At 37.7% G+C, this 22877-nt stretch overlaps 1 protein-coding gene across 6 annotated transcripts in view; it reads right to left on the bottom strand.

The window, feature by feature from the left end:
• AFAP1 (actin filament associated protein 1) overlaps window positions 1–22877 on the bottom strand; it is a 119978-nt gene that overhangs the window by 49581 nt on the left and 47520 nt on the right. For all 6 annotated transcript variants that reach the window (XM_013179348.3, XM_066996541.1, XM_066996542.1 and 3 more), the window contains exons 2-4: window positions 18282–18410; window positions 13420–13517; window positions 150–258 (exon numbers count right to left, since the gene is read on the bottom strand). In XM_013179348.3, coding sequence (XP_013034802.2) covers window positions 150–258; window positions 13420–13517; window positions 18282–18408 — 334 coding nt within the window. In that variant the 5' untranslated portion in view covers window positions 18409–18410. The remainder of the gene's footprint in view (window positions 1–149; window positions 259–13419; window positions 13518–18281; window positions 18411–22877) is intronic.

The raw sequence follows: 22877 nt of genomic DNA, 5'->3' as shown, positions 1-22877 counted from the left end.
AACAGCCTATGACAGTGAGGACAATTAAACCACGCATATGACACATTACCATGGCACTAAAAGAGATGTAGCTGTTGAATCCTAAAAAAAGCCGAAGGACACTAGAATTACCATTTGCTCTGAAACTGATCTGGTTATACACTACTCACTGGAAGTGATGTACTCAGGAGCCTTCCCAGGACTAAGTGGCACTGCCTCTTCATAATAGCCTTCAGGAAGGGAAGATGTTGGTAATGGTGGAGGCCCATTATCTGGTGGCTAAAGGAAGGAAAAAGGAAAACAAAAAAAAAAAAAAAGAGAAAGCAATTAAAGGTGTTAAAATAAACATCGTTGGAACGTCTGCTCATTATCAGTTTACAAGTAACACATATATACATATAGTCAGGACTAGCTGCTGGGTTTATATATATATAACTATGTAACTATATCTTAACTATCTCTAAAGGCAAATCTCTGGAGGAGTGAATTAGATGTTGTCCTTTGAATAAGACATGCAGGGTAGCAGCATTTAGAAGGAAAAAAAAAATCTAAATCTCAAGCTCCTTTTATGATGCTATAATTAAAAAATAATACGTAGAGGTTGAGATTTGAAGACATGAAGTGACTTATTTATGCTTCAAAACATAATGATACACTTCACAACCTATCATTATTGCCAATCCCTTTACCTCCATTCATGGAAAGGAAGCAGAACCTTCTTGCATGTACTCCAACTGAGTCCTTCAGGGATATAAATACTATACGATCTAACATGTTGAAAAGATATACTTCTTTATTTAAGGACTAAAAAAGTAAAGGATCTATGCACCAAAGTGATTTATGTACATAGGACTTTTTATAGTGTTTAGGCTTATTTATTAGTATTCTACATCTAAAATAATTCATATTACAGTAGCAAGCATCGCTTTGGTTGCACAGTTTAGAAAAGTTAAATAGCCTGGTCTGGCAGAGATCAAGGATAGATAATCTAGATCGTGTTTTAACGATGCATTCTGTTTTTCAATGGCAAATCAATTCTTAATACAGATATTCATTTTTAAAAAGTACCTCTACTTGGTGAAAACTGAGCTACACAAACGATGAATAGTTTGGAACATCAAGAAACTATTATATGATAAAATAAATATTTCAAATACCAGGTCAAATTCTGAAATGCTTCTTTTCTAAATATAAGCCTGTTTTAAATTTAAAACTGACCAACTGCTGGTATGCTGATATAGTAACAAAGTAAATTTAGTACTCTATGACTTCTTCCATATGACTTTACTGTTATATTTCTTTAGCAAGGACCAAAACAACTGCATTTTATAGAACTCATTCATATTTGCCATAAGTTTTTAGATCCATATTTTCATATTGGAGGAAATACTTCAGTCTTTTTCCAATACGAGTGGTTTATTGCATTATTACAAAAATGTAACTTGTAAGCAGAGTCTCATTTCTGCAGTAACTGTTTTTGAATACATCTTTCTCTTTGTCATGTAATGAAATAGATGTAACGGCGTTTGTCTTCATTGGACTGATCCACTCAACATCAGGAAATCAACAGAGATATCTAAGTAAGAAATTAGTCATGTGGGCTTTGCTGATGGACAAACATTTCTAGAGCACAGTTCAGATCTCAGGTGGGCTGAATAGTCTAGGAGAGGCATAAAGCCTTTTTCCACATAACGTAGGTGAAGCCGCTGTAACTATGTTCCTCTTTGGCTATAGGCCTAAAATTACCTGAGAGGAACGTGAGCATTAATAACATGTGACATTGACTGTTTTGAAATTAGTTCCTTGGCACTTTCAGGGCTGGATTCATCTTTCCACATTTCATAGCCAGACACCTCCACACCGACTAAACAACTGTGCCAGACACCTAATTCTCAGCTACTCAGCAAGATGAGTCTTAGAGCACTCTGTAGTTACATTTATATGCAGTAGGCTATTCCGCCTCACAGGTACATGCTTATGAATTCCCAGTTTGCACAAAGGCAAGGAATAAATCTGTACTTCAGACGATCGAGCAGCAACTTGCCATCGCACACCAAGCTGCCCAGTAAAATCAAAAATTTCCGTGTGACTAATGAACTGATTTGTACCTAAACACAAACATTCTTGGCCGGATTGACATTTACACTAATATTATTTCTATATCAAATGATGTAGCAAACTTAGTATGTCACAGTCAATTACAGTTCAGAGACAGCAATTACTGTTATCTACAGTGTGAACCAAATGAGTTTTCATCACAGACCAGTTTTGCTAGAGAAGTTATCCACTGAATAAGCAAAATGATGAAAAAATACAACTTTTACTGTAGTTTCCTTTTGATTCTGCTGAAAAACACAAATTGCAAATCTGCACATCATCACAAAATAAATGAGCCTTTCAAGGTTACCTGCTGCTGTGCAACAGACATAAGGGACATTACATAATATTACATGTTAGTTAACATTGGAAAATTGACAGCACATTGTGAATTTTACCCTACACACCTGCACAAGTCTGGTCTGTGTGGCCTGAATTTTTGGGTACAATAGGGAGAACTTCCTCAAAAGAGTATGCATTTTCTTCTTTCAGGCAGGTGGGCAGAGCCTTGCTCAAGTGAGTCAGGGTCAAGGCTTGTTCCTGGGGCAGTGCAGATTCATACTACCCCTTTCATAAGACAGATATATTAATATTTTGGTCTAGCCTTAAACTATTTTCCCTGCCAGGTGTGTAGATGATATATGAAATTCCTATCATTATTAAACCTAATTCACCCAGGAAATACCCATCCTGAGAGTCATTCCAATTTTGACTTGACATAGCAACAAGGTATCAAAGCTATCTTTTATCCAGAAATAAATAAGAGGTTCCAATAAAGATCAGGAAAAAAAATACTTGTTTTTAGACAAAATGTTATTCAGAAAGAAAGAAAAAAGGAAATGAAACACAAATGGTGCTTGTCTGAATTCGACCCTGCTGGAGCACCAGTTACTTCATGCAGCTGGGGCGGGCTGGGCTGTGCAGCCAATGTCAACACAGATGGAATCCATTGCTGAATTAACCGGCCCTTGATTTTGAAATGCATTTTGCAGTGCTTGCCATAACAAAGTTGAAAACAATTATAAAAAGATTTCATTTTCACAAAAAAAAAAAAATATATATATATATTAGGAGAAACAGAAACATCCAACATTGAATACTTTCTGATTAAAGCAGGCTGATTTAATCCTGAAAGAAAATCCAACAGATTAAATACAAAACAAAAATACCTTGTTCAAATTTGTATCATAAACAACTACATCTTTGGGGAGCTATGGAATACGTATATCTTTGAGCATCCAGAAATATAAAAAATACATGTGAGCATTTTGATATTACTTACTAATATTTACAGTGCTTTACTTTTTTTTTTTTTTTTTTTTAATATTGTTAGTTGTACTGCTTAATGTTTTTAACCTGGCAACCTGGCAGTTTTTCAGTGGAAGACCTGTGGTGAGGTTATGAATTATGAACTGGAATAATTCTTGATTGAATAATTTTTCATTAGTTTATCTGAAAATAAAAAGTCCATAAAAACACTAAACTATTTACGTATTATATAAAAGGATTAAGTCTCAGAAATAAAAAAAAAAACAACCATAGAACATGTGTAGTTTGAGTGGTATCAGGAGGAAAGACCTGGCAACCTGCAAAGAAAGCATTAGCGCAAATTTCTGCTTTTATTTTTTTACAACGGACCACAGGGAAGAAAATGAGAGAATGCTGCCTTTCAAGACAAATAATCTTGTTCAATCACAGGAATAAGAACTGAGTTAGAAAAAAATTACCATTATTTTTATATCACTGAAGGAAAAGGGACAAAAATGAGTGAGACATTGTTGCCCACAATAACACCAGTGACGCTGAAAAAACAGATAAAGATGTTTGACAGGAGCTGGGTCTGAGACAAAATGAGAGATGGTTTATTTGAAATGAAGAATCGTAAGGGGTGATAATTATATTACAGAACTGAGATCTCTGAAGACACTAAAGATCGGGTTGTCCATGGGATGCCCAAAAACAATTTACAGGAGGGATTAAATATCTCCAAATAAGCAATACTTACCTAGATATAAAAACTCACTATTCTACTGGATACTATGAAGCAGACTTAGGGAGACATTAATTTTATGGTCTGTTATGGTCTACCTCTCCACCTGCCCCTCTGTGTTCCACGGACCACAAATGCACTCTTTCTTTCTTTATCCTAGGATACAAAATACTTCATTTCCCTCTTCTGTCCAGGGGTTACCAAGGTAGGTAATAATTTATTTATTTATTTATTTATTTATTTTAGGGATGGTCTATCTGATACCTGCTGAAGATATGCTAGCATATAATGTGAAAAGTAGTATAAAAGGCAGAGGAAAAGAAATGTCATCCTCCAGAGTTTGAGGTTATAAAATCACTTTACACCCCAATGAAGCCTTACACTATGTAGGAAATAGAAAGAAACACCTCTGTTTATGCAATGATTTAGGATGTGAAAGTTTACTGTGAAAAGCATTGACTTTACCAGAGGAAAAGACTGTCAGTACACCCATGCTGGAGCCAAGGGCTGCCAGCAATTCCACAGCCGTGCTCACACGTGTTATTAGATCAGCCACCAGTTCAGATCCAGCTGGACTGTGGAGCCAGCTGCTATGTTACCCCTCAATGCTGCAAAGCAGCAACATGAGACTGGAAGAGTGGTCACACACTGGTGATGCATAATAAAGCTATTCAGAAGCCAGCAGGCAAATGTGGGCTTTCAAGAGACCTTGACACATGCATGTGCCATTTGTGCCAGAGCAAGCTTTGAGCTGACCTCCGGACAGCCCTGTGGCATCCTCAGTCTGGGAGGGGGAAGAGTGCTCGTGCAATTATGATCGCACTCCCCAGATGTAAAAAAAGTGAATGTCCAGAAGGCAAAATGAATTGAGAAATTGAGCACCAATACAATTGGCAAAATTCCTGACGGTACATTTCAACGAGGCTTCATCACACCGCAGTAAAGGCTGGAAATTGGGCATGAGTACTCACCACACACTTGGACTTGGTATGAAAGTCTTTAGAAAAACTCAAAATCACTAAGGCACTAAAAATAAATTGCTGTTTATTGCCAGCAGTTGAGGACGTGGATGGACCATGGATTTTTCAGGTCAAAAACGCTGACTACATGGGATATTAAGAGCATGTTGCGCTGTGCAGGAGTGAAATATTAGCCTGAGTGCAGAGATGCAGAAGACAAGGAGAATTCTTCATGCGACCACAGCTTTGTATTCCAAGGTTTCAGTTTTCAGGGTTGACAATTTCTCAGGTTGTCATCTGGACCCTAAGAAACTGGGAGCCAAATAACATGAAAAAAAGTCTAACAATTCCACTTTTCAGACTCTGAGCACATCTGACAAAGGACAGCAAACCAGACAGGCAGATAACAAACAAGTATGGCTCACAGGACTAGTAAGGAGTAGTAAGAGACTCTTATAGTTGTCTCCAAGATGGAATAAGGCTTTTAATACTGCAAAACTATCAGCCAACAGCATTTGGTAGTCTGGTGTTTGCAGATACAGAAAAGAGATGGATGTGCTCAGAGAAGCAGTCAGGTGCAGGATTGCCTACTAGTGGAAGTGACCACCAGGCAGAGGATGAAAATAAGCACAAGCAAAGCTTGTGTTCAGGATGATTCTGAACAGTGGAAGGTTTAAGATGAACAGCAAGGTACAGGCTTTGCACACTGCTCCTGAGAATGGAAATATGTCTGAGACTGTCTAGGAGTGTGCCTGCTGACGCAGGAGTGAATATCTAATTAAAGGTATCCCTGGAAAAGTGATTGGTATTTACAGTGACTACAGATTCCAGCCTCAGAAACCACAACCTGATGATGGGGAAAGGATCTGAACAGACTTAGTCACAGTTAAAGAATGACTCAAGGCGTCCTATGGCTCCACAATTTGATCTGAAGACTGTCTGGAGAGTACTTACACAGGAATCACACCAGGACCAGAGTTACTTAATTAATTTGCATTTAATTCATTGATATTTAAGATATTAAATAAAACTGAGAAAACTGCAGCACAGGATGCACCATAGAAAGAGTTTCATCCCAAATCTATGGAAGGCAGAAGTGAAAATAAACAGCAGACCCCATGTAAGTAACAGAAGATCTAAGGAAATAACTCAAAAAAAATGCAAAAAAGAATGAGGCAGAAACACAAACAGGGTATTTCTGTTTCGTTCAGATTCTGTAATAAAAGATTATTACACAACTATTTGGAAGTGTCACTCAGACTAAACAAAAGTTGTTTCATATCGAGCAAAGGGTCTGGGTGTAGCAAGAAATGGTCTTTAATTAATTCTGAGAAACATTTTCATGTGTATTACATGAGAAAGAAGAATCTGAATTTAAGCAGCACAGAGCCCTCAATCAGAGGTGGTTATTCTAGCTCAAAGAAGTGCCTTTATTCCCCAGTCACCTTCCTACTCCAGGAGTTTATAAGCTCATCCAGGTACTTGTGCAGACAAGACAAGCAGCACTGTGAATAAAGAAACACCATTTCCTCTGGAGCAATATTCTCTAAGGGCCTGAACTGCATCAAACAAAAACGAGAGACTTTGGTACTTACTGGCCTAACTCCTTTCCCGTGTATTTGTGCACAGCGCACTAATGAGCAGGTTTAGGAAAGCAAATAGGCTGCTTCCTAACTATCAGCATAGGGAGGGTGTTTTTATGGACAGGTATAACATAGAAAGAAGAAACCAAAAACCTAAGACTACAATTGTGAACATGTTATGGAAAATGGTGGGATAATATCCTACCAAATCTGTAGCATTGGTAATTTCATAGCTTCCTTTTACAAAGGTCAAAGACCATGAGCAACTAGTAAAGACAGAGAAGAGGTCATATAGCTTCACAATGATCATAGGAAGAATCTGAAGTAAAAAAGTTCCATCCCACTCTAAGCCCAAAGAGCTCATCCAGTTTAAATGCAAATTCTGGGTAAAGGTTGTTGGGAACAGTCATTTTGTCAGCTTAGACATCAAGAAAGCTTTGAAATATTGTGATGGTCACTGTTATAAAGGAATATTAAAAATTAAATAAGAAGGAAATTGTTGTAACTAAAACTTTTCTGTGATACCGTTTGCAAATGTGAAATAAATAATCAACAATAATACACCAACCCTACCCAGAGAAAATGTGAACGGCAAATGTGGTGTCCTGCAAGAGAAGATCAACACACACACAAAAACAACCAAAACAAACAAAAAAAGACCAAACAAACAAACAAACAAACCCAGTGGCTGTAAATGTTTATTCGTCCTTATTCCTTATTCAATCACATATAAACACTGGAAATATTCCACAATGAAATCATGCCCTGAGGACGGCTCTTCTGGTCACTTCTGGTCAAACTAGAATATGAAACTAGAGCATAGGAGAAATACAGATAATGGAAACTAGTTCAACAGGATCAAACTATACTTCAAAACTGAAACTAACAGAGCCTGTCTTACATGCAATGTATAGAAATGAAACCTGAGAAGAATATGACTGTGATTTCAAATGGGAAAGGATTTACCAAAGTGAGGAAAAAAAACTACTTAGACATAAGGACAAAGGCTGACAATGAACATGGTGGAACAGCCTTTTAAATTGAAATAGTGGTTTAAAGAAACCTAAAATGGTAAGAAATAGATTTTAAGTTTCTGAAAGAGCTTGTATTTTAATTGCCCGCAGTAAGAGCAACTGGACTCAATAATCAAAAAGGACCTTCTAGTTGTTCCTTCATTACTGAAGGACTTGTTCATTCAGATTGAAGCTACTAGCCAGCTCTGAGAGAAACAATTGAGTTTCTTGTTGAATTGTTTATTTTTGCTTCTAAAAATTTTTCAAGAGGAAAAAAACTCCAAAGCCAACCCTATTTTAAGATTATTTTTTAAGAAGTACTAACAACTGATTTCCAGTATCAGAAGAAAAAAACAAGATGAAACAAAGATTCCTAAGTACCCACCGGGTACACAAACCCCTTGCTTTTGCTGTCACAAGACTAACTGCACATTTGAGATAATCTTGAATACTGGCATTTTTTGTTTGATTGTTTGAAGAATGATTAATACAATTGATAATATATCACCTTAAAATCCTTTTGATTTCAGGATGATTTTTTCTTCTCCAAGGACGCTATTTCCTCTCAGCATTTTCTAATAAATATCTGAGAGTATACCTGACAGGCAGCCAGATAAAGGGGGGCTGTCATATCACTTCTCCTCAATAGGAAGCCCATTTATATGAAACACTCCTACGGTGTGACTGTGTATGTTGCAAGAAAGGGTTGGAGGAAGATGACCTATGCTTTTGATTTACATCTACAGGGGTTCTGGCATCTTGCTGGACACTTGTTGCGGTTAAATAATCATTAAATTGACAATATTCCAGGAAAAACAAAACATATATCCAATTTTACAGTGAAAATCATGCAAAAGAGCTAAGTGTGCTGTTCGTATTTGATTTTCTTGGACTGCACAATGTGCTGAAATCACTTAATGTCAGATGTACTAAGACAACCAAATGCTTGGAGGCTAGAAGTATTCTGTCACTGTCATGCTGTGGATAATTTATGCCAGTATTCCTCCGGCACATCAGAGCAGCAGGACATACCGGATATTATTCTGTTGCCTCAGTGTAAAATGGACTTCAAGGCAACTTGGTGATAGCGCAGTGATGGGATCTCAGTTATTAAACCCCGGCAGCACTGTGAGGGCTACACACAGAGTATTGGCTTTCTTATTGCTCCAAACCCCTCATCTAGCACTGCTGCCTGTCCTTTCAGTGCACGGATATATCATAAAAGTGGGTGCTGATTTGGAGAGGAAGAAAGCAGGCTAAAAGAATGGAGAAGCATCTCAACTTTATTTCAAAAGATGATCTCCTTCTCTCTCATATCTAAGGAAGAGTTGAGTTCTGCAGCAGGACTCGGACATGCCTCTCATGCTCATGTTCTTTATCTGAAGCTTTTACTTTGCTGGCCATCTGAAGGAGCTGTCTGCATGGGCTAAAGCATGGGAAGATTTGTGCTTTCTAAGCCTGACAGAAAGTCTGCTAGACCAGATGTGGGCAAGGGAATGTATACAGACAAAGAATTTCTAAGAGATCATGTGATTTATTCAAGTACATGTAAGGTCCAATTTTGTCCCTGGATTTTAAGACCTGGTCCAAAGCCCACTGAGTCCAGGAAAATTCTCTGGGCTTTAACACATTTTAATAACTGGAGACTTCACTTTAAATATTAACAGCATGTCTCTAAATAAAATGAATTTTATGATCTTTGTTCACAGGCTGATGAATAATAACAAAACTGATATAAGATTTGGCCTGAGCAAATATGCAGGTCTATTTACAGATCTGAAAAGGAAACCTCGCACAGCACCTGCCCACACATAATTCTGGCTCCTGGCACTACTTTAAGGAGGATTGAATTCCTTCCCACCCACACATCTTTACATAAGTAAAAGCTTAAACATCAATTCAGACTAAACATTTTTGAATGCACAATCCCTTGAGTGCCATAAAAAGAAACAGTGGTGTAAATGAAACTTTAATTTCCAGCATGCTCAATAACTGATGTGCTAAAAACTTAGATTTTAAACAGTGCATAGCTTATTTAAAGTTATTGATTCCCACTTCCAGTAAATTGCTGTGTTCCAGCAGCACATTGTGTTTCTACCGGAGGCTGAGACCAACTGGAAGAACTTGGTCTCTGTGCTGAATAGTTGACAAAAGGAGGTGACATATAATATGACTTCTAACTTGCAATGGGAAGAAGGGCACCTTGGAGCAGAATTTCCTATCCTCAGGTGAGCCCAATGGTTTTCTTTCTCTGGGCTGTGAAAGCATGATCTATGAAAAGTCTCTATGAAAGGCAGCACATTGGTGTCACTGAGCAATGTAATTACGTACAATTTCCATAGAGATTGACAACATCATCTACCCATTTTTAGGAGCCCGCTGGTTAAGAGGAGATTGAAAATCACTACGCAGGAGCTTTAATGGCAGGGAAAAATAGATCTTAGCCACTATCACTGATGTCCAGCCTGGTGTACAAAGAAAGATGATGCAACGGTCTCTGGTCACAGAATCACAGAATCGTCTAGGTTGGAAGAGACCTCCAAGATCATCTAGTCCAACCTCTGTCCTAACACTAACAAGTCCTACACTAAACCATATCACTAAGGGCTACATCTAAATGTCTTTTAAAGACCTCCAGGGATGGCGACTCAACCACCTCCCTGGGCAGCCCATTCCAATGCCTAACAACCCTTTCAGTAAAGAAGTTCTTCCTAACATCCAACCTAAACCTCCCCTGGCGCAACTTTAGCCCATTCCCCCTCATCCTGTCACCAGGCACGTGGGAGAATAGACCAACCCCCACCTCTTTACAGCCTCCTTTAAGGTAACTGTAGAGAGTGATAAGGTCGCCCCTGAGCCTCCTCTTCTCCAGGCTGAACAAGCCCAGCTCCCTCAGCCGCTCCTCGTAAGACTTGTTCTCCAGACCCCTCACCAGCTTGGTCGCCCTTCTCTGGACTCGCTCGAGCACGTCCATGTCCTTCCTGTAGCGAGGGGCCCAAAACTGAACACAGTACTCGAGGTGCGGCCTCACCAGAACCGAGTACAGGGGGACAATCACTTCCCTAGACCTGCTGGCCACACTGCTTCTTATGCAAGCCAGGATGCTGTTGGATAGGCCAAGAAGGCCACCTGAGCACACTGCTGTCCCATATTCAGCTGCCTATCAACCAGTACTCCCAGGTCCTTCTCTGCCAGGCAGCTTTCCAACCACTCATCTCCCAGCCTGTAGCGCTGCTTGGGGTTGTTATGCCCCAGATGCAGGACCTGGCACTTGGCCTTGTTGAACTTCTTGCAGTTGACCTCAGCCCATCGCTCCAGCCTATCCAGATCCTCCTGCAGAGCCTTCCTTCCCTCGAGCAGATAAATCTGGTCATATCTAATGATAATGAGAGTCTACCAAAGAAGCCTCTAGCAGAGAAAGGTTTCCAAAAAAAAAAAAAAAGATCAATTCCATTGTCTCATTGACTGTTAATTTTTTTTAACAGTCAAATTGGGGTTTGAGCTTGCATCAGTGTTCAAAAGTCAAAAAGCTAATAGTTTTGCCCTTCCCTTCTGGCTCCACCTGATCTTTTGCAGGACATCAGCAGTCTGTCATCTCTTTTTCAAATTATGATCTGTTAGTGTCTTAAAATAACACCACTTGTAGTCTGTATTTGGACAACAGAAGACAAAAAGAAGCCTGGAACATTTTCCAGCTGATCTCAAAGTGACACCAACGCCAGAAATGGAGGCACGGACCACCACTGCCTGACAGCATCAATAGAATTACAGGAAAAGTGGCCAAAATGGGCTTCCACCACTACAGAAAAAAAAACAGCTCAGCTTCATAACTTCACCGAGATGGAAGTGCCTGCAGTGTTACTCTCAGGTCAGAGGGGAAGGCCATGTCCAAACTCCACTTTGCCAGACTCTGTGTAGCAAGCACATGCCCCAGATCAACCAGCTCTAATTGTGTCAACTTCCACATTAATTCTCACTGTATCTCAGAGAAATATTTTTTGTTACTTTGAAATCCAAACTGAATATAACTCCTGCAAAACAGTGGTGACCTACTGGACCAAATTCATACTTCACAACATTTTGTTCAGTGCAGCTGCACCAACTTTAAGGGAATTTTCACATTAGTATATGAGAAAGGAAATGCAGGTCAGTTGTCTTTAAAACAACTTGACTCTTCGTAGGCAATTTATTAAACTGAACCTACACAAATGTGAAAGAATAAGAAACTCAACTGGCTTGAGTTTATGAAGCTCGCACCTACAGTCTACATTTCAAAGTCATGTATATTTTGCATAATTTTCCTCCCTGTCATCAACAACTTGCCTTGTAATTTATGCTACGTGCATCTTGAATTAAAGAAAAAAAATCATTTTCAGGCACTGTTAACCATGAAATGGATTCTCTAGGTTTCACTGCATATTAATAAGACCACTTTTGCATCCACTCAAATCTGTGCATAATGATTTTCTAACATTCATTTTACTTGAATTATGCTACAATATGTATGGCTCTCAACATGGATGTTTCTAGCACAAACATTCCCTTCCTATAATGGTTTGAGAATACTTCTTTACTTTACATAGAATTGAAATTTAAAAAAAAAGAAATCTTGTTCCAGGTCACAAATCAGCAGCTGGCAGCACTTAGAAACAAACTATGGTTAAGATATTTTATATAATATCCTTTTTTATTTTTAATTTGTTCAGCTGTATCTAGTATTATTCACTTTCAAAAGGATGGCCAAGATTTTGATCTGATAAGTTAGTACTTATCTTCATAAGTTGTTATTGGCTTATGAAATAGGGAAGCTGCTTAAACATCTGGGCAGAGATGCAAAAACAGAGTAACACATTAAAATGAAGAATGCTTTCCATTTTTTGGAGTCTTCTGCCTCCACCATGAGAAGACAGACTGCTAATCCGTAAGCTGCACATGTACTTCATGCCTCAGACCAATGAATGAAGGCCTCCTCGGTACAGCTTTAGATTGTCCTTATCAATACATAAAATTTTCCACAAATTAATAAAAAGATGGATAATTCATCAATATTAAGGCTAAGATTATGTTCACCTTTCAACAGGATAGACCATTATTTGCATATGCTTCTCTAAAAAAAAAGTTGCAAATGTTTTCTTCAAATCTAAAGTAGTAACACAGCAGTAATAGAGGAGAATTAAAACTTGTTTATAGTTTACTGCTTAATAAGACAGCTGCTCTCAACTGCAGGAATTGAATTTGCAGCCAGTAAACATATAAACATCACCAAGAACTTAAACTGCTGCTTGTTCTGCAGGGAATTTCCTACCAAGGGACCAAGCACAGAAGGGCACCAAGGACTTTATGAAAAAAAAGCAGCATTCTTTCTGGACTTTAAAACTCTACACTTCATTATTCATGAGTGTTCTCATACGACTTGCTACAGGAAAAGCTGGTCCTTAAAATCATAAGAAACTGGCTAGGACCCATGGGCTCAGCTAGGCCAACGATCTCCACAAGGCAGGTCAATCTCTGAAGACAGCATTAAGTTGCTTGGGCTTTTGCTGCTCTAATCCTGAAAACTGCCAAGGACTGCAATTCCACAGCACTTGCAGGTGACCTATTCCTGGGCTTATTTCACCACAGGGGATTTTTTGCCTTCTCTTCTGCAAGTTGATCCCAATTTCCTCAACCACGGTGGAGCTGAGAGGAATAATCATTTCCTTGGACACACAGGCTCCTTCCCCTTGTAAGCATTTCTGCTAGTGCTTACCACTAAAATATTCTCTCATATATATTTATGTACTTAAATTAACACTCACCAGCCACTGCTGAGGTATTTCTGGCAGAGGCATTTGAGGAGGTGCTGGCAAACTGTTGGCAACTTCTGGTTTCTGCACATGTTCTTTTATTTCAAAACCTGTGGAAGAGCAACACATGTCACTTAATGCTTTGGTGGAGGCAAATGGGACGTTTTTTTCTACACGTGGACACTACCATCACATAGTGGAATCTGACATGCAGTCCTGCTCACAACCTACCTCCCAAGCCTGTTTACTGAGGAAGAACTGGAAGAATGCTGGGAATTCAGGAATTTAATCAAGCAGAACAAACACATACCTACTATATATGATAATGACATATATGATATTTGGATTAACAAATACCAGACAGAGAAGAAAATTACAGGAAATCATGCTGAACTGCCTACCCATTTGGAACTGAAAGACCTAAAATTCAAACAATTTGCCTGGCATCTATCACAGAGATAAAACCATTGATGAGGGGAAGACAGCACACTTGTGAATGTCCGAATGGCAACTTGGAGCAAATTAAACAGGGTTCCCTCAATCCCTGGGCAAAAAGGAGTGACACACTACCTCCACGTTTTCTTGGCATAATCATTTAAATCCCAGTCGAACACACTTCATGGTATTGTTTATTTTTCTAAAAATCAAAAGCAAGATTAGAGTGCATCTCAATGCTCTGACAAAAAAAATCAGTCAATGGGATGTACCCTGTGCACCCCTAGACTGAATTTAGCTCCTCATGTTTAGTTAAGTTGGTCAAGATCATGTAGTTTTCCAAAATGTAATCAGTGATGAAATGTTTCTTGTCATAATAACCCAATCCCACTGGCTGTGAAGTCCTGGATTGAAAATCATCACTGATAAAATAAACTGTCTCTAAGGGCTAAGGGCCATAGAATCTTCTTTCTTCCTACAAAAGAAGAGGTGATTAGTCTTAAGAAACGTTCTTTTTTTTTTTTTTAATATAACTTTCATTTGTTATTCTTTATGTAGGATGAATCCATACTATGACTGCTATCCATATCCAAGTCCCCCATGCAACCAAAAGTCAAATATGAAGTACATTTTACTGGGAAAAAAAATTAAAATTGTTTTCTAAGTGGGTTCTATTTCCTCTGTAAATCTAGTTTCCCTCCAAAACTATGTCTGGTGAAGCACGGACCTGCTCTTTAATATTTGTATTCTTCTACCAAACTACACAACAAAGTCAGCATTATAGATTTATGACATCAAGACCCTTTAAGGAAAACAGGCAACACTGATGGTCATAATAAATGACTGAATCAATTAACAGTTCTTACTCCAAAATAAACTGTGTCTTTGCCTTTTAGAAGTCTAAGTTTCAGAAGGAAATGCCAAGTGTTTTGTCCAGGCCTACAATACATTGGGCATACCAAGATTCAGGAAGAAAGAAAAAAAGTTCATAGTTTTGCCAGCTCATCAGAGTAACCACTGATTTGGACATGGTGCAGGCTGAGGCCAGGCAACTACAACCTGAAGAATATATCTGACTGGCCCAGTACGCTCTGGTTGGTGGACACGAAGTGAAGATAACGGTGTGCATTTAGGAGATATAAGAACACAAGGCAAAAGATTTCTGAAGAATTCCACAACTAAGAACTTACTGAAAAGAAAGCTGCAGTTTAAAGTGTTTTACCAAAATTCAACTTTATAATAATTTCCACACCTTTACAAAGAAAAACTTAATTGTTGACTTCCAGATGTTAGAAAGAATCCGGGCAGTTCCCAGCTGCACTGATCCTTCATTACCTTTCCCTGTTGTTCTTCAATGGTTTGCTTCAGCAATCAAAATACACTGTTGGATTCAGGCAGTTGATTTTTGCAAATGCCTATAAAGAGTCTGAACTCAGCACAGACCTCGGGCCTGTGAAACCATGCCAGCGATCTGAGAGCTCTCATGGAGTTATGTGGGTGGAGTAAAGCAACATCTTGAAAAACAGACTCAGAATGACAGTTCAGCTCAGTTACAGAGTACTGAGGGTTTATGTGCCTTTTACTGCTTTTAATTTTAATGAAGAGATGAATAGTTTCAAAGGAATGGGAGTACTGAATGTTACAGCTGATAAAAAAGCAGCAGGGTCATCTCCATTAATGTGCATTACTCCCTCTGTAGTTTCACACACACTTTAAGCCGGAATGAGATGGCCGAGCTCCCAAGGAGGCAGTACAGCTCCTTCCCTGCCTTGTTCCTGTCCCTGCACCAACCTCTCCTTTGTGCCAGCGTAAGCATGTGTGTGGCCTCAGGTTGAACCAGAGCAGTGAACTGACACTGGTTAGGAATAAACCAGCAAAAAAAAAAAAAAAAAAAAAAGGGCAAAATAATGCTTGTGCTAGCAGAAAGGAAGCTACAGTACACGATGAGCAAGAATGAGTAGCCTGGGGAGAGAAACAAGATGCTGTTTTTAGAGGCCATGCTGGCTTAAACTCTATTTAAACTATAGCTCCATAAACTAGAGTTTATAGGCATATAACGTACAATCCTATGACCTCTTGCTTAACTGAGCTATAGGACTTCCTTGAATTAATTCTTTTTTTGAACTAGAGCATATCTTTTAGCAAAATATTCCATCTTGATAAAATGCCAGCAATGGCATGCAGACCTTACTAAGTTCTTCCATTAGTTCATATCGTCAATGCTCAAAACATGTGCTTTATTTCCACTTTGAAATAAACATCCAGCAACTGCACACTGCTTTTTTTGTTGTGTAAGTCTAAGAGTTCATTCTCAGTCATCCCTTTTCTACATCAAGATTAATTATGATACCTCCTTTAAGGATAATTTGAACGCATATTTCTGGACCTTCTATCACTTTTATGACTTCCTTTTGACATGTCTAAATTGTGTCTCCTTGAATACAGGCACTGGATGTGGGTATAAAGTTCCAGTAACAACTGCACTGAACCAAGCTCTGCCACTTAATATACGGATCTTATATGGATCTTGTTAATGGATTGTTCCTGTATTATAACATGTAATGGATCTTGTCACAGATTCTGAAATAGGCTCTAAAACGTAAGATGTAGGTGCTGAAAGGTGGAAAACTATGGGCCTTGGATCTTTTTATCATCACCCACATCTATAGTCATAAATTAAACATGTCTGGGAAGATGCTCTGATACAGAGAAAGCCATATCCATACGTTTAAAATCTCTCACCCTCAAAACCAGGGTGGATGGTGGCAATTTTGAACTGCTTGCTAGGCACAGATCTTTGCCTGTGATAACTCCCACATCACACCTAAGAACTGATACAGAAAACGAGTCAGTGCAGGCCAAACCCATGCCAAGTACCACTCCATAATTTCACAGTGTCAATGCTTGACTTGCAGGGTCCAAAAATGTACCCAGCACCGTTTAATTTCCTACAACAGCTGTAGTTTTATGTCCTGAAAAACTACACACAATCCAGAACGAAAGGATACGACAATCTTTCTTTTCTGTGTTTGCACATTCACATTCTGTGAATGCTGTCTGACTTTTTGAGAAAGTCAAAAATTTTTTTTTAATAAATCTAGTTGAAAAGATTAAAAGAAAAACATACACTGTCAGGTCAGTATTGTAGAAGGTATTTTGAACTCCTTTAAAACATATCAAATTGCAAGTTCTCACCTACAGTTTTTTGTTTTGAGAAGTGCAGGGTATTTTGATCAGCTTTTGGAGCACAAAGCCTCCTTCCACAACATGTGAAATTGTTACCTGCCTCCTTCTGCTATTAGTAAAGTAAAAAATAATGATGGGTCCTTAAGAATGTGAAAACAGAAGGAAGGACAATGATCATTTTACAGCTCTTAGACAGGTGCTCTTAGAATCATTATGGCTGGAAAAGACCTCCAAGATCACCTGGTCCAACTGTTTCCCTATCACCAAATATTACTCACAAAACCATGTTCCTAAGTGCCACATCCAGGCTGATCTCCTTGAACTTGAATCCTGTAGCAGGTGTGATTTGTTTACATTTATTCACTGCATCAAAAAACACCATATCTTTTTTAGCACTGCAGAAGAAAGCTAAGAAATGCAGCTACTTGCAAAGTGGCATTTTTCTTCAAAACACTCTAGTATTTTTAAAAATCTAAACAACGGGGGTTTACAGTGACAGCATTTCTGTCAAATGTTGGGGAGACACAGAGGTCTCATAGTCCTGATGCCTCTTTATAAAAAATGAAATTTTGTAAGGAAATATAAAAGTACTGTTAGGAAAAATAGTGAGGAACATTCTTTGTAAAAGCTCTGCTGAAAGGCTGATGTATACAGCCAATCATTCATGCTGCATTCAGTTCCATAATCTTGCTGGAGATAAAAGCGATTGTGCAATCAAAATGTTTTTAGGAAGACAAAGGGAAAGTGAATATTACTCTACTTGCAAAATGCAAACCAAACACGTTGACAGCCATTTCCTAGCTCTGCCTTGGCACTCCTGTATCAGTCACGCACTGGAGTCCACATCGAAATCAAGCTCTTTGATTTGGGTCATATGGCAGAGATGTAGCATGTAGCACCATGCACAGTGCTGTAGCCAGTACTCCTTTACTTTTGCATCAAAACTAACAAATAAAATTGCTGCCACAAATAAAATGAAGTAACTGCTATATCAACAGAGGTGAAAACACTCATCTATCACGTTATTTTATGGCTGAATTCACCCATGTGCAATGAAATTACTTCCTTTATGTCTTTTGCTATATTTTACTGTTGACTGTGAAGGAAAGCATTCAGGAAAATTCCATTTTGGATTCACCCTGTCTTTCTGTTTTTCTTCAATTTAGGGCTTGTCTTTACCCCTTAAAACAATTTCACTGAGCACAGACTTATTCTGTGCATTCTGCAATCAAGAAAACACACCCGACACTGACCTTTTGATGACTGTATCCTCAGGAGAATGTTAGTTATTACTGCCTTCTTCTCCCTGACAGTCGAAGTCAGATATTCATGGTCCAGAAGTTCAAGAAACAGGCGCAGCTCAACTATTAACTCTTCCATGGCTGAAAGACAATAAGAAAATTACTTTTTTCTGAGAAATCCCATTAGAAAAAAAGACAGAGTTAACTGTAATTTATTCATATTCATAGTTATTTTCTAGCAATTCTTAAAAGTGTACATTCTTCCCTGCTGGAAATAGACTGCATTAATTGGCAAAACCAACAGACTAATTCATTAGTGAGCACTACAAGTGTATCTAGCAATTACCTCAAAATTAGTGAAGAAAAGACACTATTCTTTCACATACCACGTCATCAAGCCAGTCCTGCACAAAAGTGCGGGAGTGGTAGCAATAAGTTTTTCTAGCAGTGCCCCTCTGGTTCCTCTCTTTTAACAAACAATTTCTAACTGCGCAACAAAATTCAAGCTTGATAAAACTTCCAGACACATTGATATTTTCCAAAAACTGTAGTGAAAGTCTCTACTTCCCTCACCTTATTTCTTCTGTTTGCAGTGGGAAAGTCATTTTTTACAGTGACTCATATTCCTACCATTTTTCAAACTCGAGCTCCCAACCTGTCACATAATTTCTTATTATTCCCTAGATTTACTGAAAATATGCACTTCTTATTTCACCCTACTTCTGCTATTCCAGATCTCAAGGCTTTCCAATTCTTTGTACAAAAAAATCACATTCCTTCTCCATATTCACAATTTTTCTCATTTTTGTTATCAACAAACTTTATGAGTAAATTTTCACTTCCTTCCTTTAAAATTACCCCTGAAGACTTGCATTGATTTGATAGTTGTAGCAGCTCAGACCATATACCTAAACACATTTTTTACAGCTTAATCATATGATACCTATTCAGCAGATTTATGAGAAATCTATAGTATTTGGGCCCTAATATATAGTATTATAGTATGTGCGTATTGGAACCACATTTTCATGCTTCAGTTCACTCATAACTCTGAGATTCCTTGGTCCCTTCACTTAAGTGGATTGTCTATTTTTATTTATGGTTTCAGCTTGGATGGAATAGTTCACATTTCCATACTTTTTGTATCTGAGGACATTATCCTCATTAAAAGATGAGGGGAAACATTCATTTCATTTCAGGGCCGCACCTAGGATTAATCTCAGTTCTAACCTCATTCCAAAATGCCTCTACTTAAGTTTTTCTCTGCTTACTCACTTTTGTTTTTATAGTCTTTTCAGGGCCTAACAGGGAGACTGCTGCTAAGTCTCTTCAGACTTCTAAAAAGCACATTCTTTGCTGCTGACTCCCTTACCAGCTCTTCCCTACTCTTAAAGCCTTCTCTGATATGGTTGTTTACCCAAGTGAACCTGGAATCTATTTCTTCCATTTCTGACAACATTTGGGTTTTTAAATGGTCCTTGGTCTTGATACATTAGTTTTATCTGATTCTCGAAAATAGGACAGTGCAGGGAAACCTGCAGATGTCTACTATACACCTGCAAGAGGCTGTTGCTTCTTCTTGTCACACATGAATGCAGATGACACTTTTTATTGACAGATGATTGTACCTCAGCGTACACTGGCAAAATCAACACACTCTTAGAAGGCACCAGAAGACATGGTAGTTGGCAATGCTAAGGCATGATAATGTTTTAACAACAACAACCAAAAAATCACTTACAAACGTGCACTTGGGCAAATCTTTCTGAAACACACTGTTAATTTACACATACATATCCATCCTGATCAAGTTTTCTCTTGGTGAATATGTTTTTCTACTAAACTGACTACTATCACTGCCATTATGTAAACAGTACACATTTACATGAAGTACGTTTCTCAAAGTTTTTTACAAAGCCTTTTACATATAGACTAAAAAGAGTATCCAAAATGATGACAGTAAACCTGTTTACATCACTTGACAAAGCAGCTCATTAAAATTTTTTTTTTTTTTTTTTTTTTTTTTTTACAATCATACTTGAAGCTGACTAGGGGTCTGTTAGAAATCCAAAGATAATTCAGGACTACTACATTACTTCTAGCTGTTCACATTACAGATGAACATATAGCTTTTGAAGGCAAAATGAAGAGATTCAGAGCGATTATTTAAATCTGATTTGCAGACCAGTAAGCAAGATCACAGACTCAAGGAAAACAAATAAAGAAGACCTACAACTTCAAAAAAAAACCAAAACAAACAAAAAAAAACAACCAAGCAACCACCACCACCACGAAATACAAGTAATCAACTCTGTGTTGTGTTTTTTTGTTTGTTTGTTTGTTTGGTGGGTTTTTTTTTGTTTGTTTGGTTTTTTTAGAAATAAGATGTATATTCTATTACTGGTATACCAATATGTAAATGAGTCTGATTATGGTTGTCTTTTGCTTTTAGGTCTACTTTGATTATAAGATTACTTTAAACTATCATGGAATATATGAATCTTTTAATATTTACTTATGTGATATTAATTTCAAAAGTAATCATTACCACAGAACCTAGGCAATCATTGTGAAATCTAATCAGTATACAGTACTAGAAGTGTACTTTTTCAACTACTTTTATAGCCATATCAATTACTGTCAGTACATACTAGAATATATGTTCTTAAAAAAGGCATCAAGCGTAGAAAATAGGGCAGTTTCAATTGCATGTATTCAATCAAATTTACTTGAACTGGCATCTTTTCTGGATTCTTTAAGGCAAGAGACTGTAAATAACCTGAAAGGGAGCTCTCCTTTTTCCTCTTTCCCAGTGAATATAATGTACAAGAGGAATACCATTTCTTTGCCTAGAACCTTGGCTTCTGGAAAGGAGGAACAAACAAGAGCAAATGCCAGTGTGCAGTGTGTGTAACTTTCTTCAGTTATTAAAAATTATCAGACCCTTGTAGTCGAGAGCTTATTATGCAATAGATAGATAGCAAAATGAGAAGTGAAAACAGGCCAAGATGGAGTTACAAGGCAAAGACAAAAAGAAGCAAAAGAAGAGGAAAGAGGAAACTGCTGCTGGAGAGACTACTGGGAGCTGGTATTGGCTCAATAGAATAGGCATAGAATAGAAATACTATCATGAAGTACATTAAGTGCATTTAAAATAAGAAGGATCTGCAAAATCTTAAGATACACAAATAAATAAATAAATAAATAAATAAATAAATGTTGTTGGGAAAAAACATGTTTATCTGTTTTCAACCCTTGGCTTGTTTTCTGTATTAAAGAATCTTCTCTTCTTCTTCCTAGAAATGTAATGATGTGCTCACAAAAAGTAATGGAACTGAATAATAGAAAATCCACATTATGCATATTTTCAGTAAGCAATCATTACTTCTGAAATGGAGACTAAAAATGAGAGGGTGATGCAAGTCCCAAAGAAAAACATACTACTCTAGTGAGAGATTACCCCTGGAAATCTGACATCACCACAAAATAAGAATAATAATCAGAAGGTTCTCCAAAAGGGGCAAATTTATTTGACAGTTCTGGCTGAATTCTCATTGTCAAAGGAATTACTTGTAAATGGCAGGTGGTGAAAGGCGGGGTGGAGCCCAGGGATGGTAATCACAACAGTAAGCAGATTTTATCTCGACTGAGGAGCAAAATCACATTCCATATTAAATGATGAGAAGTCCATTCTATGCTCAATAGGAGTAATAGGCCCCCAATGTGCTGATATAATTGGCATGTACAAATAAAAAGCAATGATACATCCAGAAGGGTTTCCAGGTCTGGCTCTCAAGAGTTTTAAAGTTTTTCAAATGACAGCACATAAAAACTATACACACAAGCCAGCAGAAGAATACACCAAGGTAAAAATAATCATAGAGAGGCAATTACATCACGCTGCAATTTTTGTTCCAAACCAAAATGAAAACCAACTGGAATTGAAACAGCATTATGATGCAATTATTCCAAATCTGCATTTAAGGGCACTAGTTTATATCATTTTTTTTTAAAAGAATATAAAATATTTTACTCAACTGATTAAAACATCTTTAGGAACAGTACAATACAAACCTGAAACAAAGTAAATTCATTTTCATGCTCACATCTATTGTAAATGCAAGTATTCAAATTTATCAGTAAACAAAACTATAACAGAAATATGAATTAAAATTGAGTTTAATTTTTATAGAAAACGCTCTTGATCACTTCCTTGCACATTGCTGAATAAAAGTTCTTTGGGTTTAAATCTTTCATTCTCCATTTAGTTTGTGATTTACAAATGCTTAAGACCAGAACAGACCATCTAATTAAGATCTTCTAGAAGAGATCATCTAATCTGATCTTCTATACAATTCAGGCTAGAGAATTTCATCTAGCTAATCCTCTGTTAGCACAGAAACTTATATTTAAAAACACTTCTTCCAGAAAAGCCAAAAAACATGTGCCACCATTTTGAGCTCTACTTTGCTGGGGGGTGTGGAGTGGGAGATCCCATTTAACTTCCTGAAAAAAAGTTCGATTGGATTTACGTATCATCTTGAGGCCAACCTTTAAGCTACATGCAAAAATCAGTTACAGAGAATAGGTATGCTTCAACCCAAATAC

The sequence above is a fragment of the Anser cygnoides genome, chromosome 4 (genome assembly GCF_040182565.1).
Source record: "Anser cygnoides isolate HZ-2024a breed goose chromosome 4, Taihu_goose_T2T_genome, whole genome shotgun sequence".
Taxonomy (NCBI): domain Eukaryota; kingdom Metazoa; phylum Chordata; class Aves; order Anseriformes; family Anatidae; genus Anser; species Anser cygnoides.
The sequence above is the reverse complement of the archived record's forward strand: the minus strand, read 5'-3'. Positions and strand labels throughout refer to the sequence as shown.